The sequence below is a fragment of the Saccostrea echinata genome, unplaced genomic scaffold, assembly GCF_033153115.1.
Source record: "Saccostrea echinata isolate AGI-Se365-2 ecotype Australia unplaced genomic scaffold, CSIRO_AGI_Sech_v1 ptg000002l, whole genome shotgun sequence".
NCBI classification, from domain to species: Eukaryota; Metazoa; Mollusca; class Bivalvia; order Ostreida; family Ostreidae; genus Saccostrea; species Saccostrea echinata.
The window spans coordinates 9,633,460-9,653,101 of record NW_026889751.1 but is presented as its reverse complement, the minus strand read 5'-3'; the positions used below and the strand labels follow the sequence as shown (position 1 = coordinate 9,653,101).

The following is a 19,642-nucleotide window of genomic DNA, read 5'->3' as shown; positions in this document are numbered from 1 at the left end:
ACACAAGTAAAGTCTGCTTCAGTATAACAAAACACCTATTTACTGATTATGAGGACAATAGCAAGTTTATTGTCCCTCTCAACAGCAACTATTTCCCTGTGCCTTGGGAAATTCAGGCATGGTTGCTGTGTTGGGGGACAATATGTAGGAAATGAGTGGTGGTGGTTGGGGGGAGTCATTCAGATAATTAAGACAGATAATTGCAAACCTTTTTGATTGATATTCATTCCAGGAATCTACTTTGGCTGGTTCCTTCATGATCCTTGTCATCTTCTGTAGAAGCAGACGGTTTTCATGATCAACTTCCGCCTGACGTTCCTCCTCCAACTTAAAAAAAAACATGAAGTCTGTGAGCCAATGCTCACTAATAATACCCCCCCTCTGATGTGAATACACAAGTTCAGTTATGGACAGACACAGTGATAATCAGGAAATTGACATCGGATTGTACAAAAATGAATCCCAACATATGGCATGCCTAAACAAAAAGTGTGTTAAAATTTCAAGCACTCGCGATGAGTAGTTGCTGAGAAAACTGCAACCAAAATTTGTTATGTATGGTACGGACAGATGCACGGATAAACAGGAAGTTGACATCGGATTTGTACAAAAATGAATCCCAACATATGGCATGCCTAAACAAAGAGTGTGCTAAAATTTCAAGCATCTGCGATGAGTAGTTGCTGAGAAAACTACGACCAAAATTTATGTATGGTACGGACAGACACACGGATAAACAGGAGGTTGACATCAGAATTGTACAAAAATGAATCCAACCATGTGGAATGCCTAAACAAAGAGTGTGCTAAAATTTCAAGCATCTTGAGTAGTTGCTGAGAAAACTGTGACCAAAATTTGTTACGGATAGACAGACACACACACAGCTAGACAAACAGACAGACACACAAGGGTAAAACAGCATACCCTCCTCTCCTTCGGATGGGGGGTATAAAAATTCAGTTAATTTTCTTATCAACCAACCAGGGGGAGTTCAAGAACTGTAGCTAGTAGCTATGTAGCCTGTACATCTAGCATTAATTTAAACCATAGGTTAGTGGATGCAATCTAAGACATCATCAAACATTCTACACAAATTGTTGTTTGTGACAAGCACTGACAATTGATGGTATCCATATTAAAAATTTTCCACACATAGCTTCTGCATATGTAATCCTGTTCATTAAGGAAGCTCTAAACACTGCACACTAAAGAGTTCTATTTGTAGGGTAGTTTTTTTGAGTTAGAGTGATCTGCCCTTAGGAGAAAAATAGAATAAATGGGAATCTACAGTTAATGACACAATTTCTCATGAATTAAAGTATTCTTAATGTTATGTTAGACCAAGATTGTGTAATTGAATACATTATTTCCATTAATTTTCCAGATGCAAGTAAACAACAGTGATTTCTTTTCACAAATAGTTCACTGTCTTTGAACATTTTTTCTGCAGAAATACGGCAGACACCCTTTCTTGAAAATGATCTAGATACACTGAATATGTGCACGTTTATATGATATATTTTTCTCAAAGTCCAAAAAGCATTTTTCATTAGTGTTTACAGCTTCCTTAATATAAAGTCAAACAAACTAATCCAAACTATCAAAATCGTTTAGTAGACTTATTAGTATATATACAGTTGAACTTTGGTATCTCCAACTGATATCTCAAATATTATATGGATATGTCAAAGCGAGTAGGAAGTCCCAATCACTTTTTCTTTATGTACTTTAACCTCAATATCTCGAATCTTCAGGTATCTCAAAGTCCCATTGGAGACAGTTCAAGATAAAAAGGTTTGACTGTAGAATGAAATAAAGATTTCCCTAAAGAATATCATATCTTAACCTACCTGAATTTTCTTTAGTTGCAGAATTAAGTGAGGATGTTTCTGTGGCTTTTTATTATTAACAGTAGGTCTTGAACCATGCACCTGAAAAATAAGAAATAAATCTTGAAACATGTTTCAAATGCTTTCAACCATTGACATAGATTAATACATTTAAAAAATACTCCTTAGTGTTTCATGGTGTTATTTGAATTTTTGGACTCCAATGGGCCCCTAGGATGAAAATTTTGAAATGTTATCTGTACATCTACAAGACACCACTAATCATATTTCAATATATATTATGTGGCCATAATGCGTAAAATGTGAGATGAGTTATGGGAACCAGGTTTTGTAGAAAAAAAAAAACTGTTTTTCAGACCAAAATTGGCCCCCTAGGAACAAATTGAAAGTTCTGAACCTTATTCCACATTTTCAAAGCACCACCAATCATTCCAATAGATGATATGGCCATACTATATAATTTAAAAGTGAGAGGAGTTCTGGGAACCAGGTTTGGGGCAAAAAAAATTGTTTTTTAAGGCTCAAATTAGCCCTTCCGAACAAACTGAAAATCTGAAACCTTACTGTACATCTATTGGACACCACCAAGCATATTTAAGAAGACAAATTAACTACTGCTTTTAATCTAAGAGGAGTTTGAGGAAAAAGATATTGTGCCAGACAGACCAGAATATCAACAATATACCCAAACCCTTCATTGAAAGTGTGGGCATAAGTAATTCATGACAATGTATTTAAAAAAAATGTCTTGATTGATGAAAGTCTTAATGTATGTTGAACTTCAGTTATCAGTTTTTCAGGTAATTAATTTCCTTTTCAAGAGATCTGACAAACTTTATGTTCAAATTTAATCTAAATCAGTCAAGAATAGTGAAAGCATGAGGTTTCCTAAGACTTTTAACAACTTGCACTTGTTTGAATTTGAATTAGCTGTAATTGGTTGTGACTCCACTGTAGGGGGGTTCCATAAGAGGTAGATATGTAGGTGTCAATGAATTCAGAAATCAAAAAAATTTCAAGATGTTTGAAAAGGATTTTCAGTTTTTTAAATGACTTTCTGCTTGACTGATTATAAAGCTATTATGAACGCCTAATGCCCCACACTGAAATTTAGAAAAATTTGTTTTTCTTACTGATTAGAAAAGTCTTCGTCAACTTCTTTTATTTACTGTATTGTATATATTTGTTGTTAGTAGAATTACAATTCTATTTTAACAAGTTTAAAGCCCAGCTTGGTGTTCAGTTTCAATTATCATTATGCAGAAATTGTTTGTTAGGAATTTTAAGCCATTTGAATTCTGAATAATACACATGCATCTCTGTAAGAAATAAATGCCAGACAAACCTTTTTTTCTGATTTTTTTTTTAAAATCTTTCTATAAACTAGTACAGCAGGTGTAAACTGTACCCATTTATACTGATCTAAAATTGAGTATTGATCTTAAAATAAAACTCCTTTCTAATATCTAAATGAACAAATTTTAGATTTAGAGAATATTGAACTGAGAGAGAGAGAGAGAGAGAGAGAGAGAGAGAGAGAGAGAGAGAAAAGGCAACAAATTGCCAAGCTCTTAACTTTTTCTTGTATCCCTCCTTCCTATTCCCCCATCCCCCTCCCCCTGCCTTTTTACCTTTGATCTATGTGGTCAATAAGCACAATTCTGTTGGTACTTATATAAAAGAATTTTATTGGCCACAAGGAAGCATGATTTTTCTGGGTAACAATAACCCATTCCTAACTTTGTGTGTACCCCCCCCCCCCCCCCCATCAATCCCCATCTTTTTTACCTTCTGTCTGTGAAGCCTATAGGCTCGATCCTGCTCATACTTATAAAGGATTTTATTGGCCACGGGGAACCCTGGCCCAGGCATGATTTCTCTGTGGGATGTCTGTCTTCTTCAAGTTCTGTCTATGAATAATACATGGTTTAATCCTGCAATAACAAACAATAAAAAACTAAAATTAAATATTCATTCACAGTAAATAAAGCGGGATTCAGAAGAATGTTAAATGCAGGATCACTTCATTTTAAATGAAAGAATATCATCGGATTCCTATTTTCTGAATGTATTTGTAGAACCAATTAAATCTACTTATTCACAGTTTCATGAATTTTAATTAAAGTACACATAAATACTAGTTAAAACATTATGAATTTAAATAGATATTTAATTGTTACTGTAATGCAGATTATGAACTATATATAACTATGCAACATTTCTGAAAATACAGGCATTGTTGTAAGCCATAAACATACACCCCCCCCCCTTTCCCGGCCTCCATAGAATGTACTGAAGATATCCAAATTGCAAGAATCACTATTTGAACCATAAATCTAGATTATATCTGAAGTTATAACCATATCCCTTTGTACACAATCTGTCTTTTTCAAAATTACAAGAATTGATCTGGTCTTCTTTTTTTTTTAAAGAAAACTGAGAAACTTGTTTATAGTGATTCTAGTATCACTTTTCAATGATGTTGTATTCTCTTTTGGAAAACATAAATCCTATTTGAAATTAATTTTTCAACAGAAAATGGGAATATTTACACAATATGTGATGAAATATTCATGGGAATTTTATATCCATTTTTCTATACTGGACTGACATATTGAATAGTTTCACTTGATATATCATTGATTCACATAAAATCAAGGTTAATTTGACACAGAAACAATTCTGAGTTATTGTAATAAAACTCTTTAAAAATTATTTATAAGCACGCTGTACATATACAATACATACATATTGAATCTATGTCTATTTTTAAATCTAATGCGTACGTTTCTTGACACAGTCCTGTATATTTCCTTTGATGATCAAAGATCTATTCCCAGATATGAGAAGTTCTATAACGAGACAGAATTGAAAGACAAAATCATGAATTGGCTACATTACCTCTAAATGGCTATGTAAGACATTCCCAACTGCTACCTCAAAAAATAACAAACGGATGTCATTCTGCTTAAATGTCTCGATTGATCGCAAACATGAAAATACCAAACTGTTCCAAGAGATTAAATTTAATCTATCACACATATATTTCTACCTGTGCTAACGGTTAGCGGGCCAGCGCCATAGAGACGGGTCATTACACCGGTGGAGAACAGACAAGCAACAAATTGATCTCCGTCCATTTAACAGCCAGTTGATCTCTTCTTTCACTCCTGGAACACGCAACAATTTCCTGCCATCTCTCCAGAATCCTCGATATTGGGGGTGGATCAACAGTGATCAAGATTTTTTTGACATTTTATTTGCTGTGCACTCTGGTATGGCAGCGCGGTTTAACTAATCGCGTGATCCTGAAAGAAAAATAACATTTTTGATTTTATTTCAATTAAAAGATTACCGACTTTCTGGATTATATCATTAAAAAGCCGATCCCTATAATGAAGTTGCCGATGGGGATATTGGATTACATTTTGGAATAAAAATCAACTTTATTTGGTGAATTTTCTATGATTTCATCGAGTAAAGAGAAGGGTTAGGGGGAGCATGAAATATTATACCTGCAGAACTGTAGCGTTATGATTTTATATTTTAGGCTTGGTCAAAGACTAAAATATTAAACCATAACGCTACAGTTCTGCAGCTAGAAAACTTAAAGATTGGGGTTCCAAACGTACCTGGTACACGTAAAGCACTTTTCTTATTAACAAACTGTGTTAACTTTACCCTCTTCTCGCCAAATAACACTTTGAAGGTCACCAAACTAGGGTTCATCCCAACTCAATTTGAAAAAAAAAAATCCTATTCAGAATTTTTTTTCTATTAGCCAAAAAACCCACTCCAAACGCGAAAATCTTATTTCGTGGTGGGGGGGGGGGGTAATGTCTCCCTACATAGACAAGCCTCATTTACTCTTTCTACCAACTTTCAAGGATTCCATGTTTCATGAGGACGAAAGGGGTGCATGGTGGGCAATTGTCCTTTCTGACATATTTCATGTCATGTTGCAGATTTTATTTGATAAAATGAAATATGTCATAAACTTATTTTTTCGTTAATCATTCTATAATAATTTTGAAAATACCAGGATACGGGGTTAATGGTCCGAACCCCCCCCCCCCCCTTTCCCGATGAATCGTATGACAACTTACCGGGACATTAGAGATACATGTGTGGGTCAAAATTTACAGAGAATTTGACTGTGAGATAGTTCGTATATGTAACTCAGACAATAAATGCAGTCACCAAGCGCTGCGTAAAGGGCGATAACTCTTTATCATTACAGGTACTTTAGTGGTTCAATAAAATACAATTTTTGTTTACATGAATTATCAAAATTAAAGCTATTAGTCATAAACTTCAATTACTTTAAATGATAAAAGATTAAAACATGATAATTCTAAGCAAAGACATTTTTTGGTATGCATCTTCGCTAGTCAAGCGTTTCTCTCTCTCTCTTCTTTCACTCTATTTTTAATAAAATCTCTGATGAGAGAAGGATTCAGAAACACTTTGCTAACATAATAATTCTAAAGCGAATATTCAGAGAGGAATGATTTCTAAAACATTCTACAGTTGATTAACATATTTAACTACAGTTATAAATAATTTGTATAAATTCACATTTTAAAACGAAGCAAACATGACTCTTTAACTGATAAACTATTAAAGGAAACAAAAAATTAAAAAAAAAAAATTATTTCAACTGTTTGAAAATGTAAAAATAAGTTTTGAATTATTAAATTATCGCTGGAGGGGAGGGGGGGGGGGCTGCACTATATTATTCATAATTCCCACGATCCGTGCCCCCCCCCCCCCCCCCAACCTTAGTGAGAATTTGAATATGGAGAACTGTGTAATCATGACAGGGAGGAGTGATAAAAGCTTAATAAGATCATTTAAATCAAGGATACAAATTCACTAGTCATTCTAAATACCAATCTTAAATCGGCTTTATTTTTACCTATAGTTAAATAATAAGATTGAGAATTAAATTAGTAACGTGATAAACTACATGTAACCTGTATACAGAACCCTGACCAAATTCAAAATGAACAAAGTATGAACTACAAGAAGAAAAAAAAGGCCACAGATTGACTCCCTATACTTATCTGTATATATATTCAGGGGGAAACAAATATGAAACAAACTGCAAAAATACCCCCTCTATACAAGTAAGCAATTTGACAAATATTGGAACATCAGAACTGTTAAGGCCACAGCAAGGTAGACATTACTATCCAGAATGCATAGTTAAAAAAATTTACCTGTGTGCCTGCACTCTCTTTATGGGGTGCAAAAATGTGAAAAGTTTACAGAAGCAGATTCAGGAATTCCGGGGGGGGGGGGGGGGGTTATAATTCAGAGACAAGGAGCTCGGGGCCTTTCTCATCAGAAGAGATTGATTGCTCGTCCCTCTGTAGTGAATTTATATTTCTTGGATTTTAACCCCCCCCCCCCCACACACACATTTCATCGTGAAAACACCTCTGACCTCAATAAAGATTTTTTAAAGTTATTATTATTTTTTTTTTATAAAAGTCAGTCCACGTATTTAGTAACAAATTTACATATTGCTCTCTCTCTCTCTCTCTCGCCACTTTCTTCGGGAGTAGAAGTTGTCTTGGAACAACCAAAACAACAAAATCCTGCATGTAGATGCTAACAAAAACGATGGTGACACATCCTTTTGTCAAAATAATCATATATCTAGCTAGAACTGTCAAACATTTATAGATTGTTTATTATATGTATTTTGAAATAAAAAGAAAATCTGCACGTATACTATTTACTTCAAATCAATTATTTTCAAGTAAATTCTTAGTCATTTACAATTTTCTCAAAGAAAACCAAGTCTGTGACTAAAATTCTGATATTATTATTTCGAAACCTATTAAAGAATCTTAATAATCTTTTCTTTTGATTTTTAAATTTCATAATCGGATCTAATCTAATGATAAGTCAACTCAAAAAATTGTATGTGTTTTCTGTTGAAAAAAAACAAACAAAACCCCACACATTTTAAAATAAAATGTCATTGAGATTTGCCGTTCTTCAGTCACCTATATTTTTTTTGCACTAGGCCTATGGGAGTTATCTCTCATTAGGTGTTCGCTTCTGAATTAAAATCCGGATTGTTACGCCTATTTATTCAGGTTCTAGTAATTACCGTCTGCTGATGACGTCATACCAATGGCGGGTTAAAACAAATATAAATCGAAATTTATGGTTTTTAAATGCAATTAATCAAAATGAGGCTATTTGTGCATTCTTATGGTAAGTAATAAAATTTTTATTGCATGCAAATAAGACGTAAGAACAAATCAGGCGAAAGAATAACAAAGCGGGGGATGCATGAGTTTAGCGCTTAGAGGTCCGTGTTTGCTCTGCTCCTATTTTGTAATGTTTAATGGACTTTTGAGCTCGAATACTGTTCGTTATCTCCACATATCTCAGAATTTTTATTATGGGACAGATTCTGTGACAGCTTTTGCAATCTTGGAATACTGTCAAGTTGATTTTAGGTGCTGGTTTACTGTTAGTCATAGTGTAACACTTAGAACTGCCTATTAATATAAACCTTCGAACAGTCAGCATGCACAGTGTTATGAATAATATTTTAGTACCCATGCTGCTTGGTCAATGCTAAAAATTTGCGAAAGGCAGTCAGTGTAATACAATAGCCTAACCTGCAGTTTTTAGAACATCTTAATGACTTGTCCGAGATGCCCTACGTTTTTCAAGCTTTTTAAAGAAATTTTAAGTGATTTGGATATTCACTATTTTCCTTGCTTGTCAAATATCTTAATAATGAAAAAAATCAGGAAAAATAATAAAGTTATTAGAGTGGATATTTTGGACTTCTTTATAAAGGATCCTAAAGTATGTCTTGAAGTCCAGTCATGATGCTCAACCCAGGGACCTATACTATATAGGTCCCTGGCTCGAATGTCAGACACCTCGGCCCAACGACACCTCTGCCCATTGACATCTCGGCCCAATGACACCTCGGCTCAGACAGGTCGGCCCAAGATTTAAGACAGGTCGGCCCATCTATAAGACACCTCAGCCCAAGCAGAATTTCATTACAAAATATATTATATTTCCAATTTGTGACTTAAATAAAATATTGATTGAAAAAATTAGTTGAATATGTGATCAATATTTTTTTTTAGATAATTAAAAAACCTTGGAACCATGAGCATTTTGACTATAATCAAGGAATGAGAAGACATAATTAAGGTGTTAATTGATAAACAAACAAAATGTCGCGGCGCATCCTTTGGAGTCTCAAGTGCGTGTCAATACTGGTTACAATATGAGGGGTTAATTACGAGCAGGCTTAATTGTGAGACAGTACATTTACATCCACTGAGTATTTACTATTTTATTTCCTACATTGTAAGAAAACACTCAAGAAAGTTACCATTTTATCGAACATGCAGTTAACAAAACTTTTTTAAATACCCCTTGTACATCATAAAAATCATAAAGGCTGCATCTGTTTATTCTCGCATTAACCTCCCAAGCAAAAAAAAATGTGTAAATGAATCCATTTCTTTTCACGGATTATTGACCTATCTCAATTGTTTCAAATTGTCAGAGAAACAGTGCAAAATGATATGATAACATACAGCTATTATTATAATATAAATATATAAGATCGTAAGAAAGAATTGCTAGTATGTTGAAATTTAGTATTACTTAGCATATATATTGCACATTTTCCACAAGATAGAGATCTAAGAAAGAATAATTATATATATAATAATATCAATTCAGACACTGGATTATTCTTTCTATCGCAAAATTTTGCTTGGGCCGAGAAGTCTTTTATATGGGCCTACGTGTCAATTATCTTGGGCTGACCTGTCAGGGCAGATCGAGGTGTCAAATGTGACGGGCCGAGGTGTCATTGGGCCAAGATGTCTGTCTACCCCTGGCTCAACCAAAAATGGTAATACATGATGTAAATTTTTATTCTAACTTTCTATGGAAGTTTACAGGAGACATGAAGGAGGATGTAACTTTGCTTGAAGCCAAATATTTTCTATAAGCAGGAATAGACATTAACTTTCAGATTCTCTTGCCCTTCAGGCAAGTGATCTAACTTTGACTTGTCCAAAAGCAAAACTTGGTTGCCCAGAATTAAGAAAGAAGAAAATAACTTCATTAATTTATTACTGTAAATGATTATACGATAAGAAAAAGTGCAACCAGATACACTACTGTCTATTTGACAAGTTGATGGAGATACAAGGGAAAAAATCCATGTTAGGTTAGTACATGAAAGTTTAACCCTGACTTGTCAATTTAACCTGAAAACACACACTGCCATGAAGCTATTCCCCCTTCCCCCAGTTTATTTTTAAAAATTATTTTCAGTAGGATAGACAGTTAATTGCTACAAAACATACATGTTAAGATCAAGATACATTGTTTTACTTACAATCTGTGAGTGAATTAATAATGTAATTTCCTAATAAGTAGGTAACAAAGTTGTTAGACATAGAGCATAATTATCACAAAAGAAAACAAATAATGAACCCAATTTTTAAATGAATGTACAGTATAATCTAGAAATGCTACCTAGGGAGTCCGAATACAAAAACAATGTCTGAAGTCACAAATATCTTGGCATGATTACATAATTAACTCACTTGTTGACATAAATAAGACAAGTCATATGTTGACATTTTATATTGCATCTTGCATGTATGATGTCAGATACTGGCATTATCCCATATTAAAATCAGATTCCAGTAAAAGATTTGTAACTTGCATGTTAAACATAATTATCTTGCATGTTGACATACTTCTCTTGCATGGTGACATAATTTATCTTGCATGTAGGGGGCAGAAATGTGCCACCATACCATGCAATAGAATTAATAAATGATTCTAATGCAATTGTTTTGTATAACATGTTTTGATTGGCTTATATATGCACTGACGTTTGAAGCAGTAAAATGAGCATTAACTAGAGTGCAAGCTTTTCATTGTGACGTCATAATAGAGCAATGCAAAAACACAATGCTCCGTGACGTATTTCATATAAAGAAACTCAACAAAATAAGACATATTAAAACATAACTATCTTCTAATTTGGTATTTGCGACCGTAAATGTTGATTTAACGGTCGCAAACATCCGTTTTACCGGCTGGTAAAACTTAGTTTGCAACTGTTAAATCAGCATTAACGGTCGCAAATACCAAATTAGAAGATAGTTATTCCCTAAATTATAAATATTTCTTGTGTCTATATTTCATTCTATTGTAGACTCCAATGGCATTAAAAAGTATGTTGAAGAGAAGGAGATTAACAAGAAAGAGATAGGTAACATTTTATGGTATGTGTGACTTGGATTGTATGAAAATTTAGGTTGAGGATGATGATACTAGCTAGGTGTTACATAAACACCATTTACCAATACGTAGTGACAACTTTGAACTGTGAAAGGTATAATGAGCTGCAAAAGATTGATTTTTTTTTCATTATAGTGACCCAGATGAAAGTTATATTGGATTTACCTGTTTATTCATTAAGACATAAATGTAATAAACTTCAGCACCTTAAAGAATACAGAATTCTCTCTAATCATCGCAAATCAGTATTATTGTGAATTGCAGATTTTTCTCCTGGAAACTCTTGTTCAGTAAGGCAGGTACAATCCTGCTGAAATACTGCCACATTGTTCCATTATTCAATTTTGGGTGCATGCAATCATAGTAATAACTTTATGAAGTTATGAACTTTACAAAAACAGATTATTATTTAACTTTTTTCATGATGTAAAAAAAAAAAAAATGAAATTGTTTATGCCTTTTGATAGTTTTACTCCTCTCCTCCTTTTAAAAGTTAATTTAAGGAATGTTAATAATCATGGTAGATGTTAGTCCAAATAGGGCAAATCTAATTTTTTAAGTCTGTCATTTATATCAAAGACCACTTATATATAAGATCTGTCATATAAAATTATTATAAACGTGTCATTTCTCTGTGTGTGTGTGTGTGTGTGTGTGTGTGTGTGTATATATATATATATATATATATATATATATATATATATATATATATATATATATAAATAAATATATATATATATATATATATATATATATATATATATATATATATATATTATATATATATATATTTATTTATTTATTTTTTTTTTTTTTTTTTTTTTTTGTCCTCAAAGGTAGCACTGGATTGTTGCAAATCCTTGTGATCTACAATGCTAAAAAGTATGGGATTAGAAAATTTTGTAAACTATTTTTCTTTTTTTTTTTGTTTTCTTTCTTCTTTTTTTTTTTTAATTTTAGCTGAACTGCAAAATTTATAAAATTCTTGTCATTACTTTAGAGTAGTTAGGTGGTTGCCTTCATTGATTAAGATCTCTGTGCCTAAGTATATATAAAATTTAATTGAAATAATATTGGTTTATATGTGAATTGCATATGTAACAATACACAACAGGCTGGTAGATTAATTAATTTTATATTTTTTTTTTATCATTTTCACTTTCTCAGAACTGTGTTTATATGAACTTCAGATTAAAGTATGCTCTATAGAATAACTGAAAGGTTTTAATGGTACTTACTCCACCGTTTGAAATTAATAATGCAAATTCTGTTAAGAGGCTCTGTAACACAGTCTGTACAGGGGGCAGTCAACATTACTGAAAGAGAAGAATGGTAAAAAATCACCATAAAGCATTTTGTCAATGCAGACACAATTGCTCTATAATCAGTGTGGTAATCGTGTTTTCATTCTTTAAAGAATTTATCAACCTTGTAGACATATTTAATGTCTTCTTCACACAAGTTTTTTAAATGATTGTATATCATTAAAGATTATTCATATGACCCATTACTTTTTTACTTTCTTACATATGGATTTGCTGCTTTTTAATTCCACGACCAAACAGCGAATATGTAGTAACAAAGCCTTTTAATAATATCCCAAAGTAAAAGGCTTGACGTCACCTATTTATGGTGATATTTCAGACCACAGGACTTCTACTGTTAAGTAAACTTGAATTTCTTTTCTTGTTTCACTAAAGCCGCAATTCAATTCTTGGGACAATCTTAAAAGGAAATTCAAACACCTCCATTTCGATTGGAAGAGTTTTTTTTTTAATGATATGTTATGAGTATTACATCTTCGTGCTTAGCATTGTGTGTGAAACAACCCTGCTGGTACTTTTTGTTGAATGAAATCATACAATGTACACAGTTGACATGGTAACTATTGCAGAATGCTACAGCTGTTGGAGTACCATTTGAAGCCTCTTTTAAATGGTGCTGAAACTGTTGGTGGAATTGGTGAACGTCGTGGGGTATGTTTTTGTTTTGCTCATTTTTTTTTTTTTTTTGAACTTGGTTTCTAATATATATTAAATATAGTTCATTGCAGAGATTTACTTTGTATGTTAGAACTGCAATACGTAAAATTAGGTCCACCAGTGAACAATGTGTGCAATGATAATTTTGAAATGCATTGCTAGATCAGAAAGTCAAAGACCTTAGTAAATTGAGTTTAATTTTTTTACTTCGTATGAATGGAGAGGGTGATAAAATTTTCTAGTCTCAAATAGAATTGAAAGGAAGCACATTTCTATTTTTGAATCGAGTTTCTTTGTCTGAATTTGTTTGAATGCTATATTTCAATTGACATGCATTCAAAGCAGATATATATGTTAAAATTATACTTTTCTATAGATCTGTAGAATGTGCATGGGTTGTGATAATTGGAGATTTTATTTGTGAATAGGATCATTTTCTCAACAGCATTCAATTGTAATAAAAATGTGAGCATGAATCACCATATAACGTTACAATATATTAGTAAAATAATGTGTTATGTTGAGTTACAATATATATATAAAGTTTTTTTAGGTGAATTACTGATCGGATATCGAGTTTCACACATTGAAAAATGCCCTTGAGAAATTCTGTTTTGTATAGAGGGGAATTTTATAAGGATTTAATTTAATTAAGGTAAAGAAAGAAGTTTGACCTATTGATAGATTTTGAGAACTTTAAATATTTTCGACACTTTGTTCAATGTTTAAAAGCCATCTTTTGCAGTTGCTTGAATATCTCTTTTGAGAACAGCATGGTTCACTTTTGCTAAATATGTTCACATGTAGATTGAAGTCTGTTATAAAGGTTTGGACATTTAAAAATAAGTTGAGAAAATGACAATAGGTACATGTTTTTAGGGCATTCTAAATGAATGGTTCAATCATATTGAATATTATGTCACTATAAATGTACATAATCCTAATTGTTAGAGTGAAGGGTGTTTCTTCGGTTATCCCTTGATTTCTTTTTCATTTCAAGTACCACAGATTTTGTGTTACTTAAGCTTCATTCTTTTGAAAAATTTCTCCATGCTTATAAATGCATGCAAGCAGTAGTGCTTTATTCTTTCTACAAAATATGTCTCTTTATATAGGTAGGCATGTTTGTATGAATGTATGAATGATGAATTAAAGAAAAACAAGTCATGTTATTGTTTTACACAGTGCAGTATGTATTTCATATTGATACAAATACAAGTGCCCATATTGCAACTCAGTCTATTAAACAATGTAAGGGGAAGTTTCCATATATAGCAACTTAAACAACATCAAGATTCCATAGGGCAACAGATATATGCAATTGTCTTCTTTTCACCCTCAATCATTTTGATTTAGAATGCAGACCTTATTTACACAACAGAAGCAAAACAATGAAGAAAATAAAAATCATTATTCACCATACCAAGTTTGCAAAAATGCTTTTACACTTAAAGCGTGTTAACTGAATGGCAATTAATGGCAAAGCGCAAATATCAATACATGTGCATTATACTTATTATAGACAGGGATTTACAAAAAAGCCTAATTTCAATGCAACTTTTTTCACTATTGGTACTTCAAACTTGAGAATCTTTTTATTTACGATGCTTGCATTCTGTGATTCATGATCTTGAAGCCTGTTGTGCCAGCTATAGATCTAAACGTTTTAATCTAATTTCTTGTAAATGACAGGGAACTGAACAGTGAAAGAACAAACGAATCATAATTAGAGAAGTCGACATTAAACTAGTTATTTATGTCACCAAGATGATTACAAACTTCACATTGGAGTCAGGATGATAGGAAGACACTGCTTTAATTGTTATGAGTAACATATCTATGAAGTTTAAATGTGTATTGACAAAGGCATGATGTAATATTGTCAAAGTTTGCATATTAACAAGAAATTCGAAAGACTGCTAAAGAAGTTTCACATTTCTAAAAATGTGACTTCATCAGCTTTATGGATGATCAATTGATTTATAGATATTTTTTTTTAAAAGGTCATTGCCGATATCCATTTCACAAAAAAAAAAATTCATTAGTACCCCAAAGTTAAGATCAATTGTTGTGATAACAGATTAATTTTGGCATTTAAATGTTTCAGTTAGCAACCAAAATAAAAGTTGCATCCTTCGGGTATTACTTATAGCAATAAATCATGAACGCGAACTATATAAGGACACTTAATTGCCCAGATTTTGCATAAAAACTGTAAAATATCAATTGCCAATTTGAAAATAATTCAAATATTTTTGTTTTCCAGTACTGAGTAGAGCACAGTTACATTCAGATTTCTATTATGGTGTGTATATAGGTTGATCTTGTTATGAAGATTTTTTTTTTGGTTCCAAGTGTCACTGGGAGAATATTCTTACTTTTAGAAGTCTTATAGCTCCCTCCCTTATTGGCATACAGTGCTTGAATTGACCATGCATGATGTTTAATTTGATATTTTTGGATCTCACATTATTGAAACTGTACGTGGCAGGTTACTTAACATGTGTAAGGCTTAAGTTACATATATAACTAATTTGAGCTGTTGGCAGAGTTGTGAGGTACATATATGCCTATAATACATTGCAATGGTTAAAAGGATCTATAGCCAAATATTAATACCCGTCGGATTGTTATGATTTTGGACATTTAAAGCTGATTGAACAAATGGTTAACCAGAGATTTAAAAACTTTGGTAAAGGTTTTGAAAGTTTGTTTTACATTGTGAGAGATTGAATTCTGACATGGTGTACCAAGATTAGTGGACAATTACTGCAATGTCTTGCCACTCCGTGGGTGGTGAGATTCTTTCACTGAGTCTGTCAATAAAAGAGAATAGATGTTCCATAAATAAATCTGTGCTATATATGATATTAATTATAAGGTGAGAGATGAGATTTCTTTTAACCACACAACTACACTAACTAGGCCATATTTGACACTATCAATAATCAAGGTGTATCATATATATTTTACATGATCGTGTATTCGCTCATTTGCACCCAACTGTTAATTACTATACTCATCAGAAAGCTTCCTAAGATTTTAATCTTGATTTGCCTATTCAAGAAGAGGCTCATTGGCCATGATGGTCACCTGGGTGTCAGTGCAGGAACACATTTCTTAAGACATTGCCCCAATATCATGCCTCCTTGTATACATGTAAAAGTTTCTTTGTGTACTAATACAAACTTGTGCCACTAACATTTCATATTATTTTTCTCTCTGACACCTAGTTCTTAATTTTCAAAAGGAATCATGGACACTCATTGTCAATTTAAGACAGAGCTGTCAACCTTGAGAATTTCTGTGTTGATATGTACATGAATCAACTAACAAAAAATATTTAGCTAAATTACACTGTGTACATGAGACATTTAAATCAAACGACATACTCTGATAGTTCTTTTATGAGAATAATTTTTCATTCATGTTAAAAAAACCCAGAAAAATGAAAATTTTAGTTGTCCAGTATTAAACTGCATATCAGATTTCATTCTCAATAACGGACTAGACAGCTTTAAGGTAGTACATTCCTAAGGATTAGGATTCCAAAGTGAGAGGATTATAGTATCTTTCAAAATGTGTGTTTAATATTTAATTATCTTTATATTCATAAGATAGTGTATATTTACAACCTTACATAATTTTCTTTTGAGACAGAAAGTCAAGTGCTGTTTAAAGGAGTTTTCATGGGGACTGCTTTTTTTTTTTGTATTCATTTACATAAAACGTAAATGTACTGTCATATTTATACCAATAATATTTTTTTTTTTGAAACAACAGTAGCTTAAATTGATATTTCATTCTTTTTCTAAGTGCAAAAAGGTCAAGTTTAAATGGCTTTCTGTGAGAAATAAGGCATCACTTCTCTATAGTATTTTTTTTAATTCTTTATCATAGTACCGGTAGATATTAAAAATATATTTCATGAAAAATTGACATAACAATACTTTCAGGTGTGTACCACTTGAACTACCATAAAGATTAATGTGTTCATGTATTAGCTAGAGTCTCATATATATACTGAAATGCAAAAGAAATGCAACAAGCAGTAATCTACAAATATTTGAATTTTTTTATCTAATGATTTTCAAAAATGAATACACTAAGGTAAAACTTTATTTGAAAACATCAAAGATTAGATAAAAATGTTAAATGATTATCTTTTAACTTCAGAAAGTAACACATGACTGTTAAAACACCCCCCACCTCGGCCATTCAATTACAGCGTGCAAGACTGCCATGCACAACAGTTGCAGCTTGATTTCTACGATGCAATAGGTTCATCAATCTCGAGATCTGAACTAAAGAAATATTCTTTGCCATTTTTAAATGCCTGTTTTTAAGATGATGAGGTTGAATTTTCTCTAGCCAAGCGCAGTGTAGTAACCCTTAGACTTCTGGTCCATGGACTGTTATTCATGCTAATGATATGTAAGATGTGGGTCATATTTGCATCTGCAACTCTCCATCACCTTTGTTTTGAGATTTTTCAGCTAGAGCAATGGAAATGCATACTGAAGTCATTTTCAGAAAGCATTGGCATCGCTTACGGAAAAGAAAGGGGAATTTATTTTTCGGAACATTGCTGCATTACTTATGATGAACAGATACAAATCCTTAAAACCCCATATTATTGCCAAATTTTTTGTTAAACATGCAATTTTTGATTTCTGTTAAGCAGACTCAAACTTAACTTCCTGTAATGGTATGTAAATCAATTAACCGTTAAATTACCGATATTTACAAAGTTGAAGATGTCCTTACTTTTTAGATACCAAATTATATCCTATATGTAATATTTCCCCCTAAAATATGAAGTTGCGATTCTTTTGCATTTCAGTATATTTTCAAGTCCATATGATCTCCAAGATGCTGCAACTTATTCTGGTCACAAATATGACCCTTAATTAATTCTTTGAATCTCGAGCTGATACTTCATATTTTTAGTTTTAAATTGAAAAAAAAAAAATCAGTAGATATTTTAAAAAGTGTATCAATATCATACAAAAGCATTAAGAATTGATGACATATATACAGTATGAACAAACATATTGAATCCATCAGGGGCATCTCAAGAGTAGGTTATCAGTAATTCTTTTTGTCAAGTAGGAGAAATTTATGCTTCTGTCTTGTCATGGCAAAGAAAAAAATATACATGTACTTCCCATTTTGATGACCTTGATCTTGTCTAAATGATTTTAGACCTACATGTATGTCTTATACTCTTTGATATAAGTATGAGAATGTAATAATTTTTTATTTTTGAGCTATTTTTCGAGCAACTTTTGAGACAGATGGAAAACACGATTTGTAAATGTTTATTTTCCTTTCCGTAATCAAGAGGGAGGAGCAGGTTTAACTTTTATTTTCTGGAATTTATTAAAATTTGCCAGATTTCTTTTATATTACCACATACATACATGTATACTCAAGTCCAGCACTGAGATCTCAGCCCCTTATTCAAGGGGTATGCTTTTTATAATTTAGAAAACATTAAAAGGCAAGTCATTTGATCAGCACACCATGGTAAAAAAGATTTAAAGGACTTCTAATACATGACAATTTGAGCCTCACTCTACCATGGAGTCTAAATAATATAGGCCCATTGGAAATCACATCATAATCAGTAGATTGATTGATTGTATGTTGTTTTACGTCCCATTCGAGAATTTTTCACTCATATAGAGACGTCACCATATACCGGTGAAGGGCTTCAAATTTTGACCTTTACTCGGCACTCAGGGCCATTGAGCAGTGAGGGATCTTTATCGTGCCAACGCCTGCAGTGACACGGGCCTTGGTTTTTAAGGTCTCATCCGAAGGACCCGCAACTTTCACTTCAAAGTGCCGAGCGCATGGCGAAGGAACAATTGCTACCCATTTTTTATCAACTTAGGTCAGTCGCAGCCGAGATTTGAACTCACGACCTCCCGATCACGAAGCGAGCGCTCTACCGACTGATCATAATCAGTAGAAAACAGTTTGCTGCTTATAACTTTCAGGGATACTTAAGATGAACAAAATTTATACCATGACATATCATTCACTCATTAAAATTTGTAAACACACTTATAGTTAAACATATATGAATTAGAGAATTTATGAGTATTTCATTAAACATGAAATATAAAATGTGGGAAATCAGGGTTGAATATATCTGTAACTAAAATTTTATGCAAGCAACCACAATTTCTGAATTCTTCTTTTAGTCAGTTTCATTACTAAATGCACAAGTATTGTAGTCCAAGTGATTCTGGCAAAGAAAGTAAGACAGGTATTTCAAAATATTGTACACAGCAAAATAAAGTCTGAAAAAATATAAATAATGATTTTTTTTCTTATTGTTGGATTGAAATTTTAAATGCTTAATAAGATCAGCATTGCATGCCCATGTAAGCCCTCTTTAGAGAACAGTGCAAAGGTTCATGATCTTGGTGGCATTGTGCAATGAATAGCGCTTCTTCTGATGAAAAGTGCATAAATTTA

General features: G+C 32.5%; 2 protein-coding genes across 7 annotated transcripts in view; one reads left to right on the top strand and one right to left on the bottom strand.

Moving 5' to 3' along the window:
• LOC133172035 (annexin A6-like) overlaps positions 1-5,037 on the bottom strand; it is a 39,865-nt gene extending 34,828 nt beyond the window's left edge. For 2 of the 3 annotated variants that reach the window (XM_061306856.1, XM_061306850.1), the window contains exons 1-4: positions 4,903-5,037; positions 3,639-3,784; positions 1,851-1,931; positions 209-327 (exon numbers count right to left, since the gene is read on the bottom strand). In XM_061306856.1, the coding sequence (XP_061162840.1) occupies positions 209-327; positions 1,851-1,931; positions 3,639-3,722 (284 nt within the window). In that variant the 5' untranslated portion in view covers positions 3,723-3,784; positions 4,903-5,037. Of the gene's footprint in view, positions 1-208; positions 328-1,850; positions 1,932-3,638; positions 3,785-4,751 lie in introns of all 3 variants that reach the window. The other variant, XM_061306842.1, reaches the window with a different exon arrangement.
• Positions 5,038-8,011: 2,974 nt separating this feature from the next.
• LOC133171976 (sodium/calcium exchanger 2-like) overlaps positions 8,012-19,642 on the top strand; it is a 52,335-nt gene continuing 40,704 nt past the window's right edge. For 2 of the 4 annotated variants that reach the window (XM_061306819.1, XM_061306785.1), the window contains exons 1-3: positions 8,012-8,081; positions 11,086-11,155; positions 13,066-13,147. The gene's annotated coding sequence lies outside the window, so the exon portion shown is untranslated. Of the gene's footprint in view, positions 8,082-11,085; positions 11,156-12,909; positions 13,148-19,642 lie in introns of those variants that run through there. The other 2 variants (XM_061306799.1, XM_061306790.1) reach the window with 2 other exon arrangements.